Below are 19,441 nucleotides of genomic sequence, written 5' to 3'. Positions count from 1 at the left end.
TGAAAACATGTTATATAAATTAAATGAAAGAAAACAATAGAACATTTCTAGCTTCTTCAACTTGGACGTCCAGGGACTCAGTTCTACACTCTGTATGCCCCACAAAGCTAGCACAATGCCTTCCACACAGCAGGCATTTCCAATACATAATCACCTAACATAAGTTTTTCCGTCAATGTGTCACAGGATACGCCTTTATAGTTACCACTAAGGAAAAAAAATATGCGGCAAGTAAATTCTTAGAGGGATGTACTATGCTATCAGGAGACACATATGTAAGGCAGAAAATGGAAAAAAAAATTCCCCCAATATTGCTTTATTCTCCTTGGGGACCTGGCATTCATGACTTAAGCAGGCCTTCTGAAAACAAAGTACACCTGAAGTGATGTTTCCAGCCAAATTTCCATATAATAAAGCCTCAGCTACCTATTCTAAATGCTAGCCCAGATGGCCAAACCCGTCACCCCAGGATTTTCATAAATAATTGTAGCAGGGAGAAATGACTCATTTCCAGACCCTACTTCTATAGGTTGCTTTGAAGGCACCCAAAGTGATTTAATGACTAGAGACAATATGAGCAACTCTGCACAAATGTCATTATTCAAATGAACAAATTCCTGGAGTTATTAGTAGATAACCATCATCAAACACTCTGACTCAATTAAGCCTGTGCTCCGAGGGTGGACCAAGGGAGTTAGATCTCAGACCACAGAAAGGGCCTACATTGATTACATCTCTTACACAGAGGTCCAAAATTCTGCTTCTACTTTCTTTGTTCCTCTTTCTACAGTGCCTTAAACCACTCCAATCCGGTGTATTAATCAGCTCAGGCTACCGTAATAAAATACCATAGCCTGGGTTGCTTAACAACAGAAATCTATTTTCTCACAGTTGTGGAGTCTGGAAGTCCCAGATCAAGGTCCAGCAGGGTCAGTTTCTGGTGAGGGCTCTCTCCTTGGCTTGTCGATGGCCACCTTCTCACTGTGTACTCACATGCCCTTTCTTAGGTACATGCATTGTGCATGCTTCAGTTCCTGGAGAGAGCTACCAAGCTCTCTCGGGTCTCTTCGTATAAGCACAGTCATCCCATTGGAACAGGGCTCCACCCTTATGACCTCATTCAATCTTAATTACCTCCTTACTTCAAACACAGCCAATCTAGGGATTACAGCTTCAACATAAGAATTTGAAGGACACATTGTCTGAAACATCCATGAATGGGCAACTATTCCCCATAATTGCTAAATAAAACCTCTTTAAGTTGTTGCCTCTCTACAATTATAAATTTCTCCTGCATAAATTATCCCAGGACCCATAATCTCATGGGACAGAGTTTACAGAACAATGGAAAGTGAGCAGCAACACCAATATTCATCTTCTCAACAAATACTTCTTGGAGAGAACAGTATTTTCATATTAGACAAATTCATTTGAAGCTCTTTTTCAGAGAGATGAGGGCTCTTCTCCAAAGATCTGTACCCTACAGCCACCTGAAAACACAGCTTTATGACTACTGGGAAATGAACAGAGCTGGGACATCACAAGTAATCAAGCATGTACAGCAGGGAAAGCCACTTTGAAACTTTCGGATAGAGAACTTCTTGGACAGAAATGACAAACTAAATTCAGGCCTTCCAGACTCAATTTCTACCAGAGCTAACTTCTACCAGTCTACCAGTCTAACTTCTAATCCTGAGAGGAAAACCCTATAGAAGAAATAATGTGTGGCTTACAAAAGAGTTTATGTCTAAATATTTCTGATTATAAAAGAAATTCATTAAATTTCAGAAATTTTTAAAAAGTAGGAAGTCACTACAACATGCAATTTTGTATCCCGATTCTTCACTTCTCATATTTTCATTTTAAAACTCATTATCATAATTTTTACATAATTTATACATATTTCCTCTTCTAACTTGGGGCCGAGAACATAAATGTTTGGTTTTCTGAGTCAATTTCTGTAAACTATGGATAGGGATAGTAAATGAAGTGTAGAATGCAACTAATACAAATATAATTCTCCTGAAAAAAACAAATTAAGAAAGGGGCAGATTTTCATCCATGTGTATAGTTTTATAGGAATCCTCCTATCTTGTTGTTTATCATCCAGATTTCTGGAGAAAAATCTCAGATATTTCTCCTCTTTTGGTTCCTTATAGAACTGCCTATGCATGTTTGGATTTTCCTGTTTCTTCAAGGGCTCAGCTAAACCCTAAGCCTGTCACCAAGGAAGCCCCACAGACTCTTCAACCAACTCTGAACACCCTGGGAAAAGGCCCAGCAGGCTCTTTCCTCTCCCCAGGACAGTGAGCACTGTTTTATCCAGGACCTGGGTTGGGGCTATTTTTAGTTGCCTCCCATACATGCATGCCCCTGTTCCCAAATATGTTCACCTCTGGTCACTAATGCAGATGGGATTCTTCCATTTTGGAGGGAAGAAAAAGAGGCAGAACCATATCTTTACATTTCTGCTTAAAGATTTCAAGGAGGCATGTTTAGATTACTGCCCAATTAACACTCATAAAATGAAACAATAAACTGCTTGGTTTAAGAAAATGGTTGACAACCTGGGGGAGGAATGGTTATCAAATTCCCCCAGGAAGACTGGTAAGTTTCATATCCAGAAAGGTTCTCACCAACCTGCATCCCATCTTTCTGACACACGCATAGGGGACATGAATGGGGGTGGAGAACAAGTACACACGTGTAACTGGTAGCTTCCTAAAACCTGCCATGTGAATGTCATGTTTTCCCCTCCTCCTCCCCAGCTGAGAAGCAGCCATGTTTTAGTTCATTATGGATGGACAGATGCCTGTTTCTGGATTTTTTTGCTTCCCTTCTGCCATAGGGATACAAATGTGATCACTGACTGATGCAACCTGGGTCCTGAACCTCCCTGCAGTACCAAGGACAGGGCTAAAAATAAAGGTATAGGTTCAGAGCCACACATAGGTCTTCCTTCAAAGGCTGGTTGCAGTGCACAGCTCCAAGCCAAGCTCCCAGTTATAAGTCATCCTGTACCATGGTTTTTGGCAATTCAGAAGAGATTATCTCTTATCCCACCACTTCTTTCTCCGTCAGCAATAGATTGCAAGCAAAACTGTAATATTCAGCATACTTTGTTATTGCAGTACTTCAAAGGTGCCCAGAGAATAACATTTTTTATAAAGACTGCAGTACATTTGTCAAAGGCAAAATGGCAACTCCTTTCCACCCACCCAATCACCCACCTTCCTGTCCCCATTGTTTCTGCAAGTGGTCATCTCTCAAGAAAACACAAAGATGAGATGGAGAGACAAGGAACAAAGATGCCTCAGGCAGTAAAGGACACACATCAAGTGGAATGTACTGACTTGGCCTCTAGGGTGGTGACAGAGGGGCGGGGTAATGGGTCTTCCTGCCCAGGTCACTGAGGTCATTGAAGCTGTTCTGCTTAGTGAGGGAAAGCAGAGGGAAGCTACCAATTAGTTTTCATAATGCAGTTCCACCTGCCTTGGAGAAATTCCTCCCGAATTTTGGCAACAGGCTTTCTGTCAGACTCCATTGCTATTACTATCAATGTTTGCCACTTATGTGTGCATTTTATTGATATTTCAGTGGGAAGTTATGACAGGCTACATTAGGGGAAAGGAGTCTAATGCTACCTTTAGCTGGAATCCAATTTCAAATATATTTTTCAGGGGTACAGTGGTATAACTCTAAGAATTCTAAATTTGACCTTATGCTTCCTAAGAGGTATTACATATTTACCACACACACACAGAAATGTAAGTGCAAACATACTGCTTTGGCTATCTGAGCATTCTTCCCATTTTTGGATGTGTGTATATACTTATAAGCTGTTTGAGGGATGTATAAATCTTGTTTATTGAAATATTATTTGTGGTTTCTGTTTTTCAACATCCTTTTGGGGAAATCTCCCAAACATGATCTGGCATGAGATATTTGCTTGGGAGAGAACTGTCACAGAAATAGAAATAATTAATGCCTTAGTTGGGCACTGCGCTAATGGGAAGCAAGAAAAGATTGTAAAACCTAGTTTACTACCAACTCTACATGGACAGCTAATATTTCTTACTTTACAGTCCCCATACCCATATTAATAAAGTGCTTCAAGATGATTACCCTTTGCAAATTTAGGATCTATCACTTTAGAACTTAGAACAGACAAGCAGACTACATAATCAAAGTCAATACCATTAATGAAGTCTTATCTAGGTGGATCACTTCATGCATTCATCGTACATAAACCAAATGACTCTCTAATTATGTTCTTCGGTCTAGAACCTCTCTCCTTTGCTCCAGACTGACTTCCTATTCCTCTATTCATAGGTGTCACCACCTGAGTGTTTGATGGGTATGACAAACTCTAAGAAGCCAACAGAAACTCTTAACCTTAGACCATAAGCCTGCCCCGCCTACAAAAATGTCTCTTTTGTTAAAGAGCGCCTGTATTTACCCAGGTATTAAAGCTAGAAACCAGGAAGACATCATAAACTTCTTCTTTCCTCTACCTTTGCACAGCCAATGACCAAACCTTGTTGTTTCTGTCTCCTAAATATCTTAGATCCATCCACATTTCACCATACAGGACTGCCCCTGGTTCAGGGACTTAACTCTTACCTCACCTACTGCAATAATCTCTAATCATTTTGATGCCACCCTCCTCATCCATAAGCAACAATGCATGTGCTTTAAAGTTTACTATTGCTCCTATTTCTGATGTGCAAAGATTAACTACTATATATAAAAATAGATTAAAAAAATTTCTTCTGTATAGCACAGGGAACTATATTCAGTATCTTGTGGTTATCTATAATGAAAAAGAATATGAAAACGGAAGTATGTACATGTATGACTGAAACATGCTGCACACTAGAAATTGACACATTGTAACTGACTATATTTCCATAAAAAAAAGAAAAGATATTGCTCATATTTGCAACCAAAAGGAATTTTTTTAAAAAGAATCTGCTGGTAATCTTCATATTTTAACAATTTTCATCTTTGTTAGAATATGAAGATTATTCTAACATGCATTAATTACACCTTCTCTCTATGGCACATGTTAGCTACATCTTGCCTATAATGCTACACATTTTATATAGTTTCAATTACTGCTTATATTTACTTTATTTTGTCACTGGACACTAGATATTTGGAATATATTTTAGAAATACCATTATTTATGGAATTATCCCATTTCATGACTATATAAATACCCTGCTGTGCTGATAACCAAAAGTGATTAAATTATTCCTGTATTGGAATTTATGTTTTTTCACTGACAACATGGCAAGGAATCTAACTCTGTGCACAAAGCATTTTGTTGCTATTGATTTTTTTTTTTACTGTAAACTTTGAGGGGTGCAACCACTGATTCAAATTCCTAAAATGACTCTTGTATTAGGCAACACAGCAGAGTGCATAAGACAGCAGCGTCTCTGTAAGATTTTTTGGGTTCCAATCCCAGTTCCACCTTTTCCTGTGTGACCTCAGACAAGTTACTTAATCTCTCTTTGTCTCAGTTTCCTGTAAAATATGAGTGATAACTGAACCTTCCCTCATAGAGCTGTCACGAGGATGAGACAGAAAACATATGACAAGCTCTTAGAACTATGCTTGGCATATATAGCAAGTGCTCCACAAATGCCATTATATATACACATTAGTTTCCAAAAGGATCATGTTAATATTCAGTACCACCAGAAGGGTAATGCACATCAGTTTTACTGCAACTTTGCCACCGAAAGGTAACACTATTTTTGGTGATTCTTATTTACTTAGTAGGTATCCAGTGTATATTTGCACACATTTTTTTTTAAATGCCAGAGAATAAAACAGTTGTTCCTTAAGTAAATTTAAATTGCTTAAATAAAAATAGACTTGGGGAACTTCTTTATTTTTCACTATTATATGTACTCTAGCCAAATAAGCTTATCAGTTCATTTTTTTAAGAAAACAAGTTATTCAAATTGCCTTGTTTCTTCTAATAATGATCAACAACATATAAAAGGATAGAAAAGAATGGTGGTGGTAACCACAATTGGCAAGATGGCTCTTTGGACTCATTGTATTTATTCTCCTGTTACAGTGGCCAGAGATCCCTGTCAAAGGAAATTATATAGAAAAATCTAAAATTGGTCATTATACAGTTGATCCCAGCCCTTGCCAAAAAGATCCCAGTAGAAAGACACACATAACCTTAAAGGGACAATTTTTACAATGTATGTGATGGCTTTGGATACTTCTTCCATCTTTAATGAGAAATATTATATAAAAAGACAGACTTTGACTTACATTGAAAGAAAAAAAGTATGATTAAATTCTAGGTCAATACAAACACAAATAGATACTTGTTTTACAACAATAACAATGTCATGAATGAACCTAACTAGAAACCCAACAAGGTCTGAGTTCCTGTCCTTCCTATATCACAAATATGGTATCTGGGGCAGTGCTTTTCAAGCTCCAGTCAGGACCCACTAATGAGTCATTAAATCAAGTCATTAAATCAAGTTCTTTTTTTTTTAATGAAAAAGAATAGAACATCATAGAAAGTATGAGCAAATACTGTATCACTATATGAGTGGGGAGTGATGCTGGTGGTATCAGGAAATTAAATATATTTCCTATTATGGATGAAAATTAAGCAAGATTAAAAGCCACAGATCTAGAGTACAGGCATATATCATTTTATTGCACTTCATAGATGCTGCATTTTTTACAAACTGAAGGTTTGTGGCAACCCTGCATTGTCAGATGATGATTTGCATTTTTTCAAGCAATGAGATATTTTTTAATTAAGGTATGTACATTATTTTTTAAACATAATGCTATTGCACACTTACCAGACTACAGTGTGGTGTAAATGTAACTTTTATATGCTCTAGGAAACAAAAAAGTTCATGCGACTCATTTTCTTGTGATAATTCGCTTTATTGCCACAGTCTGGAACTGAACCTGCACTATCTCCAAGGTATGCCTGTAAGTCACTTAACCTCTATGAAGCTGTTTTCTCATCTCTTACATGGAAATTATCATTCTACTTTAGAGTAGACCCAAATAAAGTAATTTCACAACATTCTTTCAACTATAAAACACTGTATGAATATGCTATGGTTAAAGCATTTTGGTTGGGTTTCCTTAGAGTTTAATGTTTCTCTGCCACATATGCTCACGGCATATATCACTGTGCTAGAAACTTGGACATACTGTATCAAAGATAATTCTAAAAGTGTGGTCTCCTAAAAAACGGAGATAGAGACAGGAAAGCCTTAAGTTTCTTGAAATTTTTATAATCTCCTTTGTAGTACTTACCATACAGTCTCTGGGAAAAAAAACCAAGACTAAAGAGGAAAGGCAGCATCTCTGTGTTACTGTGGGACCTTGTGAAAGAATCATCACTTAGAAGAACGACCAAGAGAGGGAAAGGTTTACAGGCTATTCCCACAGGAGGCCAGATCAAGCACCTCAGCCCTTCGAGGTACTTTCCTCCGAGGGATAAATCACTCCTCTTTGTTTCCCATTGAAAGTTTAGAATTCTGTGCCAGGCTCTCGACGCCACAAACAATTCCAGGCGGCACATCATTATTTAGCTAGACATGTCATCTGCACACATCCTGGTACCACAAATAGGAAACATGTTAAGACTGCTAGCTGATAAACTGAGAGCAGCTAAGAGGAAAGGTACACTCCCTCATAACTCTCCCACACAAGCTACCATTAAAGCACACTTCTGCAGGAAAAGACATTCTAAAAACCCTGAGTAAATAAGAGATGGTACTTCTTCCCCTAAAATAGAAGGGGCTTTAAAAGGAACAGAATTCCTACTCACTTGAGTCCAAAAACCACCCCAGAATAAATGGAGGACAGGAAAGTTTGTGAGGACTCAGGGGGACTGGTATTGTAATACTTCATTTTTTCAATGATATTCGTGATCTGATCAGCTTGTTCTGAGTTTCGTTTCTTCTAAGTCTCATGGATTTTTTGCACTGATCAATCCAGCCCATATTCTCCCTCTCAGCTTAATCAGGTTCACATATGTAAAACACCTGGTCAGGTCAAGCGGTCCCATTTGCTGCTAAGACTCACTTGCTCACCTGGGAATAAGGTGTAAACCCCCACTGAGCAAATGAATGTATAAATACATCTGCAATGGTCTTAATTTTGTGACTAAGTCCCACCACTTTGGTGGAGGTGGTGGGGGGCAGGGATGACAGATGAGGACGTGCAGAAGGCAGAGAGTGAACATGAGGAGGGTTGTGAGGGGGCGACCAAGAATGGTTTTAGTCACGGCCCATGGAGTTCCTACTGGAGAGAATCACAGGGATTGAAAAAGTGAGCAACCAGCACCTTGGTTCTGGCAGCTTGCCAGGTAGCTTTTGCTTACCTGGGATCTCAGCTGAAAACTATATGGGATGTGTCACAGCAAAAGTGCCTTTCTCATAACAATCTCTGCACAATGGAAATGTTTCTCTAACCAAAGGACACATTTGTTTGGAAGAGCTCAACAGAATTAGTAGTGAGAAGGACCTTGGGTATCATTCAACCCTGATGCTGAGACCCTGAAAGGTTAAGTGACTTCTCTAAGGTCATGCAGCTGGCAGCACTGTCTAGACTAGGAATCAGAGCCAAACAGAATCTCCCAAGAGATTTTGTTTAAAATATGCCTATCACTGTGCCTACTAACATGTTTTTAAAGAGATAAAGTTCCCTATCAGGACCTAGCTTTATCACTATACCAATCTAATTCCCTAAAACACTTAGGCGTAGGAGTAAATAGACTTTTTTTTAAGACCATTCCTCAATTAAATGGAGGAGACAGTGCCCACACATCAGGTTTGAGAAGGAATTTCTCTCTGATACACCTTACTGCAGGTATGAAAATCAAGTAATTTTATCCATGTTTACAGTATGTTGCTTGATATGGAAACACTAATATATAAAGACATAATTTTCTTAGACAAAATTGATGACAGGTAAAAAGTATCATATTAGAAACATACAATTTCCACCAAGGAAACTTCAGGTATTCAAAGTTACAAAGTTCATTTATTTCAAAGAATGAGGAAACCGCATTACTACTACACCTGATTTGTGATCATAAAATACCTTTTCCTTAGTATTTATAAAGAACTAGACAAGAAAAGCACATCCACCAACCAAGTTTAAAAAAAAAAGATAACAACTTCCAGCACAGGCAGCTACAAATAGTGCTCTTCATGGTGAGAAATAAAGTCCACACATAAGCATCCTAGCAAAATTTTCACCACAAACACATACACACACACACCTAACAGATGGATTCTAAAAAACTGCTAAGCATTCCCTAAGCCAAATGCTCAAAATTAATAATAAAAGATGATTAACATTCCTGTAAATGTGTGATATTGTATAAATGAGGACAACAGACCCCTCTCTGCTCTCACCTCACTCAGCCTCCTTTTTCCAAATGTCTGCTCACCCTTTCACCTCCCCTGACTCTGCAACCAAATCACAACCACCCAAAGGCGAGGTGTCTGTTGCAGCCCAAAACACTTGACTGATAACATCCGGTTTGCCATTCCAGGAAATCCCACAGTGTGTTTTAAGCCTCTGCCCACAGCTTGCAAAGAAAGGTGAGAGAAGAACTACTCGATACCAGCACCCCAGCTGTGACCTGGCACATAAAGAAACCAAGAAAATAAATCCCATCCATAATCTGTATAATTTAACACTTGGAAGGAAGCAACATCTGGGATCAAATCCAAGCGGGACAGTGTTGCTGGATGTGTCTGTGCTTCTTGCACTGAGTGATAAACCCGGAGACAAGGGGACGCTCCGGTTCCTCACCAGTTCAGCAAATGTCAGTTCAGCAAAGGCAATGTCTTTTCCTAGCAAGGGTTAATCTACCCTAAAAAGGGGGGCAAGTGAAGAGAAGGAAACATCCACTCTTTGCCAGTAGAGTGCCTGGTAAAGGCTCCCCTTACACTTGGAAGAGAAGGAAAGCTGGAACCTTTTCCCAAAGGTGGGTCCAGGACAAACTATTGTCTTGCTAACAAGTCAAAATCCAGAATGAAAGCGAGTAAAATATAGGGGAACGACTGTTTAATCATACAGTCCTTTCGGTGGACTCAAAGTCGTATCCCCAGGCGAAGTTGGAAAAAAAATCTTCTATGACTATTGACTCCCTGGAAAGCTTTCCAGATTTCTTAAATTACAAGAAAATGAATTTAGAACAAAAACAGATACCTACATATCACCTAAATCACTAGATCTATACCCCAAATTGGGGGAAAAAATAAAAAACACCAATCAGCAGGAAGGGAATTATAGGAAACAAAGATTGTTAGGAAAATCCATAATGCTCTCTCTCTCTTAAATCTTCTGAGAGGTTATAATTGCATTTGGCTGCTGCAGGCTTGTCAGAGAGCCTGGCTTGTTAATAATCATAACCCTAAAAGGAGTAACTGTCAAGGGGCGACCCAGCTGAAATCAAATAACAAAAAAAGGGAACTGTAATCGGCCTGAAATGGGAGGAGGGAAAGGAAGGGAGACTCCTGTATTCATCAGTCAACATTAATGTCCTTTGTTGTTCACCTTTGCACAGAACAACAAGCGCTACCCTGCTCCTTTTCCTCCTAATACCAGTGTCAGGGTAGCCCTTTCCTAAAAGCCTCGAAGACCCAAGCTTTCCGATTCCCCCTCCCTATTACCACTCCACAGCTGGCTTCCACCAAGCCCCCCACCCCCACCCCGCTCACTCCGGGCAGAGAGGGTAGTCAGAAGTAAAAACATTGCTGAAATACCCGTTACCCTCCAAAGACCAAAGCGGCGCAGATGTTGACATTTACCAATCCCCCCGCCCCTCAACACACACCCTAACCCGGGATGGGAGGGACACAGGGAGAGGGGAGGCTCAGGCCGGACTCTGTCAGAGCGGCTTTTTAGAGGACGGTGCCACATTCCGCACTCCGGGAATGCTGAAGGGAAACAGAGGGAAGGTTTTGCGCCTCCCTTCTGTTTTGGGGATGTTCTCTCTGCGCGGTTCTTGTTTTCACCCCTCTACCCTTGGGAAATCGTCGCAGCCCTTGCCGTCTTTGGGGAACCAGGATAAGGAGGGAGAGGAACGCCGTTCACTCTCCACTTCCAACTTGACACACACACACGCCCGGTCGCCACTCCAAACTCCGCAGGCAGAGCCCGCAGCGGGTGGGCTGGCTGCGCGCTCCCTCAAGCGGTCCCTGCGCTCCGGGAGCCGGTGCCGGGAGCGCCGGTCCGCCGTGGAGGGGCAAGACCCCGGCGCGCGCTCCTCTGCCCGGCGCTCACTGGGCAAAGCCCCGAACCCGCAGCGCGATGCCAGATTAGGCATTTCCAGCCGGGTGGAGCGTGAGGGGCGCGGGGGGCAAGGACGCCAAATACGCACCCGCTCGGGCCAGAGAGGAATAAAAGTTCGCCCCGCGGAGACTCACCCACGCCGTATTTCTCGTGCTCCGTAGGTATCCACATGGCTAAAGAGGGGTCCGGGGTCTTCGGGCTTTGTAATCCCTGCTCCCCTTCTCCAGCTCACAACAATGCACAGCTCCCGAATAGCGGCTGCAGCGCTGGAGCCCGGCGGCTTCGCGCGGGCTGAGGGCTCTGGGTAGGGTCTGTGCTGGAGGCTCCCGAGCCCGGCGTTGACACCGCTTGGCCGAGGCTGCGCCGCCCGCCGCTCTCCCGGAGGCGGCTGCTCACAGTCCTCCGACGCGCTCCCGAGAACCCGGCGGCGCAGTCATTGTTCTGATTCACTGAACTAAGCGAACACGCCGGGGCACTCTCGGGCGCACCCCCCCGCCCGCCAGCGTCTCTTCCAGCCCTCCCAGCCCAGCGCCCCACGCAGCACGCTGGGAATTGTAGTTCCAGGCCTTTCCATCCCGGAAGGGGGCGTGGCATTAATGGCTGGGGGCGGGGTTACGTTCCGCTCACCGCGTCCTATTGGCCCAGAATATGTCAGCGCGGCGTGGGCGTGAAGGAAACGCCGCAGGGATGAGGAGTTCGCTCGCAGTCGCAGTTTCCATTGGTTCCGCGCCTGGACGCGGCCCTCCCCTTTTTTTTTCCTTCGGCGGCGTAATGGCTGCTCCCAAGACCCAGGGGACTGCTACCCAAGGGGAGGAGGACGGTGCTGACAACCGTGGCGGAGCCGGTGGTGTCAGTTATGAGGGTGAGTACGGGGCCTCTGAATGGTTTATCTTCCTTTTTCTCCAACCTGAAGGGCAGCTGACTGCTGGGCGGACCCCAGCTCTAAGGCCACCTGGGCGCGAGGCTGCCACGCGCGGGGCCCAGCGGGACGGGGTGGGGTCTTGCTTGATGGGGAATGTCTGAGAGAGAAGAGAAAATGGGATGGAATGACTTTCTCCGCAGCCAGGGCAGTTCCCTGGGCGTTTGTTCTACGTTTGAAGCTCTCACCTTTGCGCTTGCTGCCAAGTAGATGTGGGTCAAGTCAGGTTTGCGCGAGTGTGACTGTAACTCTGGATTAGCAGCTCTTTTTCCTTGCCCCCACCTCTATTTTGTTGGTTTGCCCTCTGAAGATTTGTTTTATTTGGGTTCGAGCGGATTTCCAGTTGTAGACTGGTCATTGCTCTCCGCTCAACAGATTTTCCCAATTGCTGCCTGGAGCGGTCTCCGAAGGGAAAGTGCGTGGCTCTCAAAGCTTCACCTGTCGCTCGTTGTCTGCCCGGGGCGTTCCCCAGGATTGAATGTGGAGCTGGGTCCTTAGATCAAGAGAAAAAGAAATGGTACTTTGCACTCTTGTCTTCAGAGAAAATCATCACAGCTGCTTTGGCTTTCACCTGACTTTCATGTTGTCCTCTGATCTGGTATAGAGAGCCAAAACCAAACTTTGAAATCTGTATGGGGGTTGTCTTTAGAATTCCTGGCCCCATTCTTTTACCTTTAGCCTATTTATCCCCACTTCACGCCCTGTTTTTTGATTTGGTATGTAATTTGACACAGCTAGTTGTCTTTTTCTAATGGACATGGTTTGGGACTTAAATCTGGTTTTCTGTCCATGTGGGGGTTTTTTTTTTTTCTTTGTTTTTGCTTTCACAGTTAAATTGACGTTTAGTCTTAAATTTTTGTCTCAGCACAGAGATAGTTCTATTTCTTCCCACCTCTCATCAGTGGAACCCCCTAGGTCTGAAATTATTTCACTACCTCTACCAAAGAAATCTTTGGTAAACTTAATACTTAAATATTGAATTGTATCCACACCCTAAACAGTTCGTTTTGGGGTTGGCCATGTAGTCACCTCTGATCTGATAGTAACATACTATTCAGATTCTCAAGTTTCCAGGGGGATACCTGTTTTACATTTGAAGATGGAATCTTTGGTGAATTTATCTCACTCATAAAATAGAAAATTGGGTATGCCTTTTAAAAACATTGTAGAACTTTTGAATATCATCAGTTACTATAAAGTTATAAGTTTTCATTATAAAAATTTCAAACCATTCAGAGATGTTAAAAGTCAAATTCCTCCACACAGTCCCACTCCCAAAGGCACCAACTCTTAGGGGTTTAATGTGTGTTCTTTCTGATACATTTCTATATGACACACATCTGTATGGTTTTAATTATTTTTTTAATAAAAAGGGATCATTCTACGTTTACTTAAAGATCTGCCACCTTCTTTTTCCCTATGATCTATTGTAGACACTTCCATATCAGTACACTTTTTGATTCATTCATTTTAAGGACTGCAACTATCGTGTTTCATAATATGGACGTGCCGTACTTTAACCATTCCTTTGCTAATGAACCTATAGTGCGGCTTTAGTTTTTCAATAATGTAGTGGACAGCCATATATATATGTATATCCTTGTCCAATAGGTGTGTACTTCTTGAGAAATTAGGTCAGAGGTTACACACCTTTAAAACTGTGATAGATGTTAGATTTGCCTCTTAACAGGTATGTGTAGACATTCCTTCTAGTAATAATGAGTGTCCTTTTCTCTGTATCCTCACCAAACAGTGATGAGCATCATGAATCCAGAATCAATGTTTCTATGACTGTTAGATTGAATTGAGTAACTGATAGCATATTTTTAGGTTCCAGGTTGTTTTCAACAAAAGTATTGAGCACCAGTGAATGTACTGTATCTGCAACAGGAAAAAAATTCCTCACCCTGGTTCAGAACTGCCCAGCATTTTCACTAATTTATAGCAGTCAGTGGGAGAGCTTAATAGTCAATTTTTACAGAATTGTTATAAGGTAAAGTTGTAATTAAAAATTCCCCTTAATAACCTATGTATCATTCTGTGACTTTACCCAAATTCTTCAAAGCCTACAAGGCATGATACAAATTTTGGGTGGAAATGATGATGTTAAAAGTATGCATATTCATATTTCTTTTTATGCAGCCACTTCAGTTATCAAGTGTGTCTTACCCTGTAAAATCATTAATTTCTTGAAAATTGCCTCTTTAAGAGGTTTCCCTGTAGTTCTATTTAAAATGTCAAAGTGTGTGTTTAATATTTGGGGGCAGAAGGGACTATGGAGTCTTTTTTAGAAATCCTTGCGGTTCTACAAGATTTCTGCTAAAATGAGTCACTGGGTGGTGTGCAGGCAGGTACAGGACTTCCCTGAGATCCGTCTGCCAGACTTCCCGAGGCTCCATCTCTGTCCAGGGAAGTCCCTGGTCTTGCACCACACTGCTTTCCAAACATTTGAACAGAGACTAGCATTTCATATTGTCCCCTCAAATTAAGAACAGATAATAAGTAGACTCAACACTTCTCTCACTTGGGGATGTTACTGGGGAGATTTTTCTGATGGAAGTGATTTCTTCTGACAGTGTTAAACTATGCTTCTATATCCTAATATCTTGACAGAGTCAACTTTTTTCCCTACGAATGCATACCCAGTAGATGATGGTCATAGTCATGCTTCTTTGGATTTATAATGCTTTCCCTCTGGAGACCTTATAACTCCTTTGTGATGTCTCTAGAAGAAATGGAGGTAGCAGGTGGTGTCAACTCCTCATTCTTGTATTTCCTATTTTGATAAATGGCATCCAGCCTTAGCTAGAAACCTAGGAAGCACCCTTGATTCCTATCTTGCCCTCAAGTCCTGAATCTGATCTGTTACCACGTCTTATTTTCTTGTGCCTGAAGGAATCTTTTGAACATGTTCCTTCTCTTCATCTCTTAGAATAGCCATTGTTCTGTTTCTGACTCTCACTATCACTGCTGAATTATCTATGCCCCCACTCTCCAAACTGTGTTCTTGGGGACCAAAACCTTGTCATTTGGTTTTGTTTGCTTAACCCTGTTCTTCGCATCTTGCAGTGTTTAATAAATATTTGACCGGAATTGATTGTAGCCTGGATGATTGCAAAACCTTCATGTTGATCTCACTGACTCTTGATTTTCCCTTTCTTAATCCACGTTCCAAAACGCAACTGTATTCATGGGTCTTCACTTCAGATCTTCAGTGTAACTCTAATGCATGGCATTTAAGGTTCTAATCTCCTTTTCCAGTCTCATCTTCAGTCACCCTGCTTCCTTTCCCAAATCTCCATTATGACACTCACCATATCAGACTGTAGTTATTTATTGGCAGTTTTGTCTACACCCGTAGACTGTGAACTTCTGGAGGTCAGCAGTTGTCTTATATTATTTTTGTTATACATCCAGTGCTGATCAGAGCTGTGTGTAGTAAGCACTCTAACAATGTGATAGATTCTGTTTGAAATTTATCCAAAATACTTGGAATGACTGCTGTTTTAAACAGCAGAATTGAAGTAGAATAAAAAACTGAGTAGATATTGTATGCTTGTGAAAGTTATACATACCAGCTGGAAAATGAAGAATATCATCATGAAGGTGGTCAGAGGTAATCATAGCATTTTAGCATGATTTTTCATTCTTTAAGTCAAGTATTAATGTTTAGATAATGACAAAAATTTTAAAAGAATACTTCAGATCTGTCCTTTATAATCTTGAACCTGTAACTGAGTGAACTGCTACACAGACCTTGAAATCTGTCTTCCATCATCTATATGGCTCTTATCCAGTTTTCCACAGGTTGTTATCTTACTCCCAGCATTATTGCTTGAGTCCAGTCTCATATATTTGACAGGACAGTGGAAAGAGGACTAGACCCTATCTTGGAAAAACTATTTAAATTTCAATTCTGACACTGTAGCTGTGTAACATAGATTTATTTTATATCTGCTATGTTTATGAAAATACAGATATACCTACCTTGCTGTTACTGTGATCATTTCATTGAATTATATATTTATGAAAGCCCGACATACTTCCTTTTGTAAAGTTGGAACTCAGTAAATATCAGTTGCTTTTGATGTAAAGTTATGCCTAATTGAACTATAAAACTGCCTTCTCTGTGATTTCACTTAGGAAGCAATCTAAATTGTAGTGCAACCGAGGGGAGGCTTAAGAATGTGGTGGTGATAACTGCTTAGGCTGCCCAGGCATTCCTAGGGGTTGTCAGGGTGTCTCTCGGTGCTCTGTACTGGTATTGCAACTATGTGCTCTGGAGGCCCTTTATATTATCTTTTATACCCTTTCTCACCCCTACCCAGTGCTGCCCCCTCATATCCAGCTCTTCACACATACACCCACATTCAGAGTCAACAAGAAGCTCAGATAATCTTACATACCATCCTGGTATGTAAGGTAAAAGCCAGAGGATGTCATGGAAGAAAAAGAATTATAGAAACCTAGTCTTGCAGGTTTGGTGTAAAGCTCTGAAGGGGACTTCTTTAGAACATCCTTTTGTTTTCCTTTGAAAAATACATGGGACCCAGCTTTCAGGATATTAAGAAGAGACATTGCAATAATATAGTACTGATGGTAGCTAACATTTGTTGAGCAGTAGCTATGCCAAGCACTGTTACAAATGCTTTTACAGATCTTATTTCATTTTGTCTCACAATATCCCTGAGATAAATATTCATATCATCCCCTTTTTATTTACAAGTAAAGGAAACTGGTGCAAAGAGCAGGTTGCACAAGGTCACACTGTAACTGAAAGAGAACTTTTATCATATTTTCTATTATAAAGATGTCTCATAGTAACTAAATTCCATTTGATGAGGTCTGAAACAGACTTTCCTTAAACATAAATTTATTCTAAAGCTAGTGTTACTATAGAAAGGCAATATGGTATGAGAAAAGAGTATGGGTACATTTTGAGGTCCAGCCAGCTTAGGATCAAATCCTGGGTATTTAACAGCCACAGACAAATTAAGCAACCTCTGAATCTTGGTTCCTCATCTGTGAAATGGGTAATTATCATATCTGTCTTGCTAGAATGTTGAAATGATTAGTGGGATAATAGATATAGTACCTGGTCTTCAGTAAATGGTGACTTTTATTTCAGTCATAAGTATAGACACATCTTGGCATATGTACCAGAGGTGGTACACATGATGATTTTGAGTGCTACAACCTTAATGTGTCTTTTCCATTTTATGACCAGGTTTCTGTTAAGGTATTTGATAGGTACTTACTTGTATCAGACACTGAATTTATGTACATTTCTCATTGTATTGACATACACTTTCTGTTCATGCAAAAGAATGGCTCCGTCCTCCACAACACACACTCTTACACGTCCTATCTTGAAAAACCGAAGATGGTATTGACCAGATTCATGTAATAAAAATTATACTTTCTCCTAGACATAAATCCATGCGTATATAGAAACTAGAAGTGTATGTAAACTGCCCTTCCAGCTGTTGAATCTTTAAATGCTTCTGTTAGCTGTTCTTGGAGAACTTTCCCACAGAGTAAAGGTTCAGTTTTGCTGTGATTTATTTAATAAACTTATCAGACTCTGAATAGATTGGCATTTCACTGACAGTACCTTGAAGAATTTTCATCTCTTGCTGAAACAAGTGTGTTCTACTGATTTCATTGACCCAGAGGTGTGCAGGGCAACTTTTTCCAGAAGTGGTGATGGATTTGACTGATCAGTCTTCTGCCTTTCTTTACATCTCAGTCAGTGCTCTTTGTGACCAGTGTCATTTATTTATAAGATAGTCTACTGGGGTTGGGTGCTATCTTTAGCAGTAGGAACCAAGTAAAGTTTCTAAAATTAAACAGGACTTAAACCTTTACTTCATTGAGGGTCATGGGAGAGGTTAAGGTGTATCAACAGTTGAGAAGTGGTAGAATGTTTTAAGTCACGAAAGCTAGTGTGGGATACTTTGGGGCTTTCTTTATGTGTAGTATATTTAAATTAATCAATACATTAAGTAAAAAAGTGTAGAAGGAAAACCTGGTTTAAGAGTCAGAAATCTGGATTCTGATCCTGAATTTGCTACTTTGTAGCAGTATGAATTTAGAGAAAATCATTTAACCCCTCTGAGCCTCAATCTCATCATAAAAATGTTGCAGGTAAGTAAGTACCTTGCTGATATTATTGGGAGGTTGAGTGAGGCAGTGCACGTGAAAACACTGTAAACTTTGATACACTGTGAAAGGGTAGGGAATGAATGATGCCGATGAAGGCCTATCATGAGTGGCAGTGCTGGGTCTCTGGAATTGGACAAACTGGATTCCAAAGGAGCTGTCAGTTAAAACCTGTGTGACCTTGAGAAGTCATGTGATCTCACTGTTTTCATGACAACTGCTGTTGCTACTACAATGATCTGAAGATAAGACTTTAAATTTGATTACAGACTAATTAACATTAGAGTTTGGATCAAGACGTATTCCTGATTTTATAATATGTAAACCCTTTAAGGACAGAGACTGTCACATATAGCTTTGGATTACCTCATTTGATGTTGGTTGAGTGGTGACTGTGGATTGTCTTCATATCGGGTGCTATGTGGGGTACAAATGAAGAAGAACCCCTGGCCTTATCCTTGGGGACATTTCAGTGTAATTGGTGGGGCTCCGTATTCATATTTTACCAGAGCTAATTGGAGAGTCCTTTCTGTTTCCATATTACATTCTGGGAAGAAGTGGATACATTTGAATCTGCAATTTGTATTCATTTGCTGAGGAGCTGAGCAGAGTAATGCTTCAAAAGAAAGGAAATGCATGCTCCCTCTCCTGGTTTCCCTAACACTGTCCTTATTTTGTGTTTTTTCTTAACTGAAAGATGAACCCTCCCCCAAGTAATTACAGAGGCCCTGCCTTTAATTTCTTTTTAGTGTTTTTACCCAAAAACTAAAGAAAGACTTAAGAATTGTAATTGTGGTTATTTATTTAACACAATCTTCTGTTATGTAACAAGCTGCTATTCACCAGTAATAGCCAATTAGAAAAGAAAATATCTTGTACCACAAATTGTAATTACCATTATAAAGCAATTAATAGGAGGAACTGTTGCTGAACAGTAACATAACATCAATCAAGCTATCTTTGCTAAAGCACCATACAACTAATTTTCACAGATGGAGGAAGGGAGAGGAAGGTAAAAAAGTCTGAAAGCTTATTGAAATT

General features: G+C 40.7%; 2 protein-coding genes across 3 annotated transcripts in view; one reads left to right on the top strand and one right to left on the bottom strand.

Annotated features, from left to right (window-relative positions):
• Positions 1–11,866, bottom strand: part of DOCK4 (dedicator of cytokinesis 4) — a 405,529-nt gene extending 393,663 nt beyond the window's left edge. The window contains exon 1 of the mRNA XM_032483672.1: positions 11,454–11,866. Coding sequence (XP_032339563.1) covers positions 11,454–11,490 — 37 coding nt within the window. The 5' untranslated portion in view covers positions 11,491–11,866. The remainder of the gene's footprint in view (positions 1–11,453) is intronic.
• A 164-nt stretch (positions 11,867–12,030) lies between these two features.
• Positions 12,031–19,441, top strand: part of ZNF277 (zinc finger protein 277) — a 100,515-nt gene continuing 93,104 nt past the window's right edge. The window contains exon 1 of one of the 2 annotated variants that reach the window (XM_006184682.3): positions 12,031–12,181. In XM_006184682.3, coding sequence (XP_006184744.1) covers positions 12,091–12,181 — 91 coding nt within the window. In that variant the 5' untranslated portion in view covers positions 12,031–12,090. The remainder of the gene's footprint in view (positions 12,182–19,441) is intronic. The other variant, XM_014559239.2, reaches the window with a different exon arrangement.

The sequence above is a fragment of the Camelus ferus genome, chromosome 7, assembly GCF_009834535.1.
Source record: "Camelus ferus isolate YT-003-E chromosome 7, BCGSAC_Cfer_1.0, whole genome shotgun sequence".
Lineage (NCBI taxonomy): Eukaryota > Metazoa > Chordata > Mammalia > Artiodactyla > Camelidae > Camelus > Camelus ferus.
Note: the sequence above shows the minus strand (reverse complement) of the source record. Positions and strands in the feature narration are given on the sequence as shown.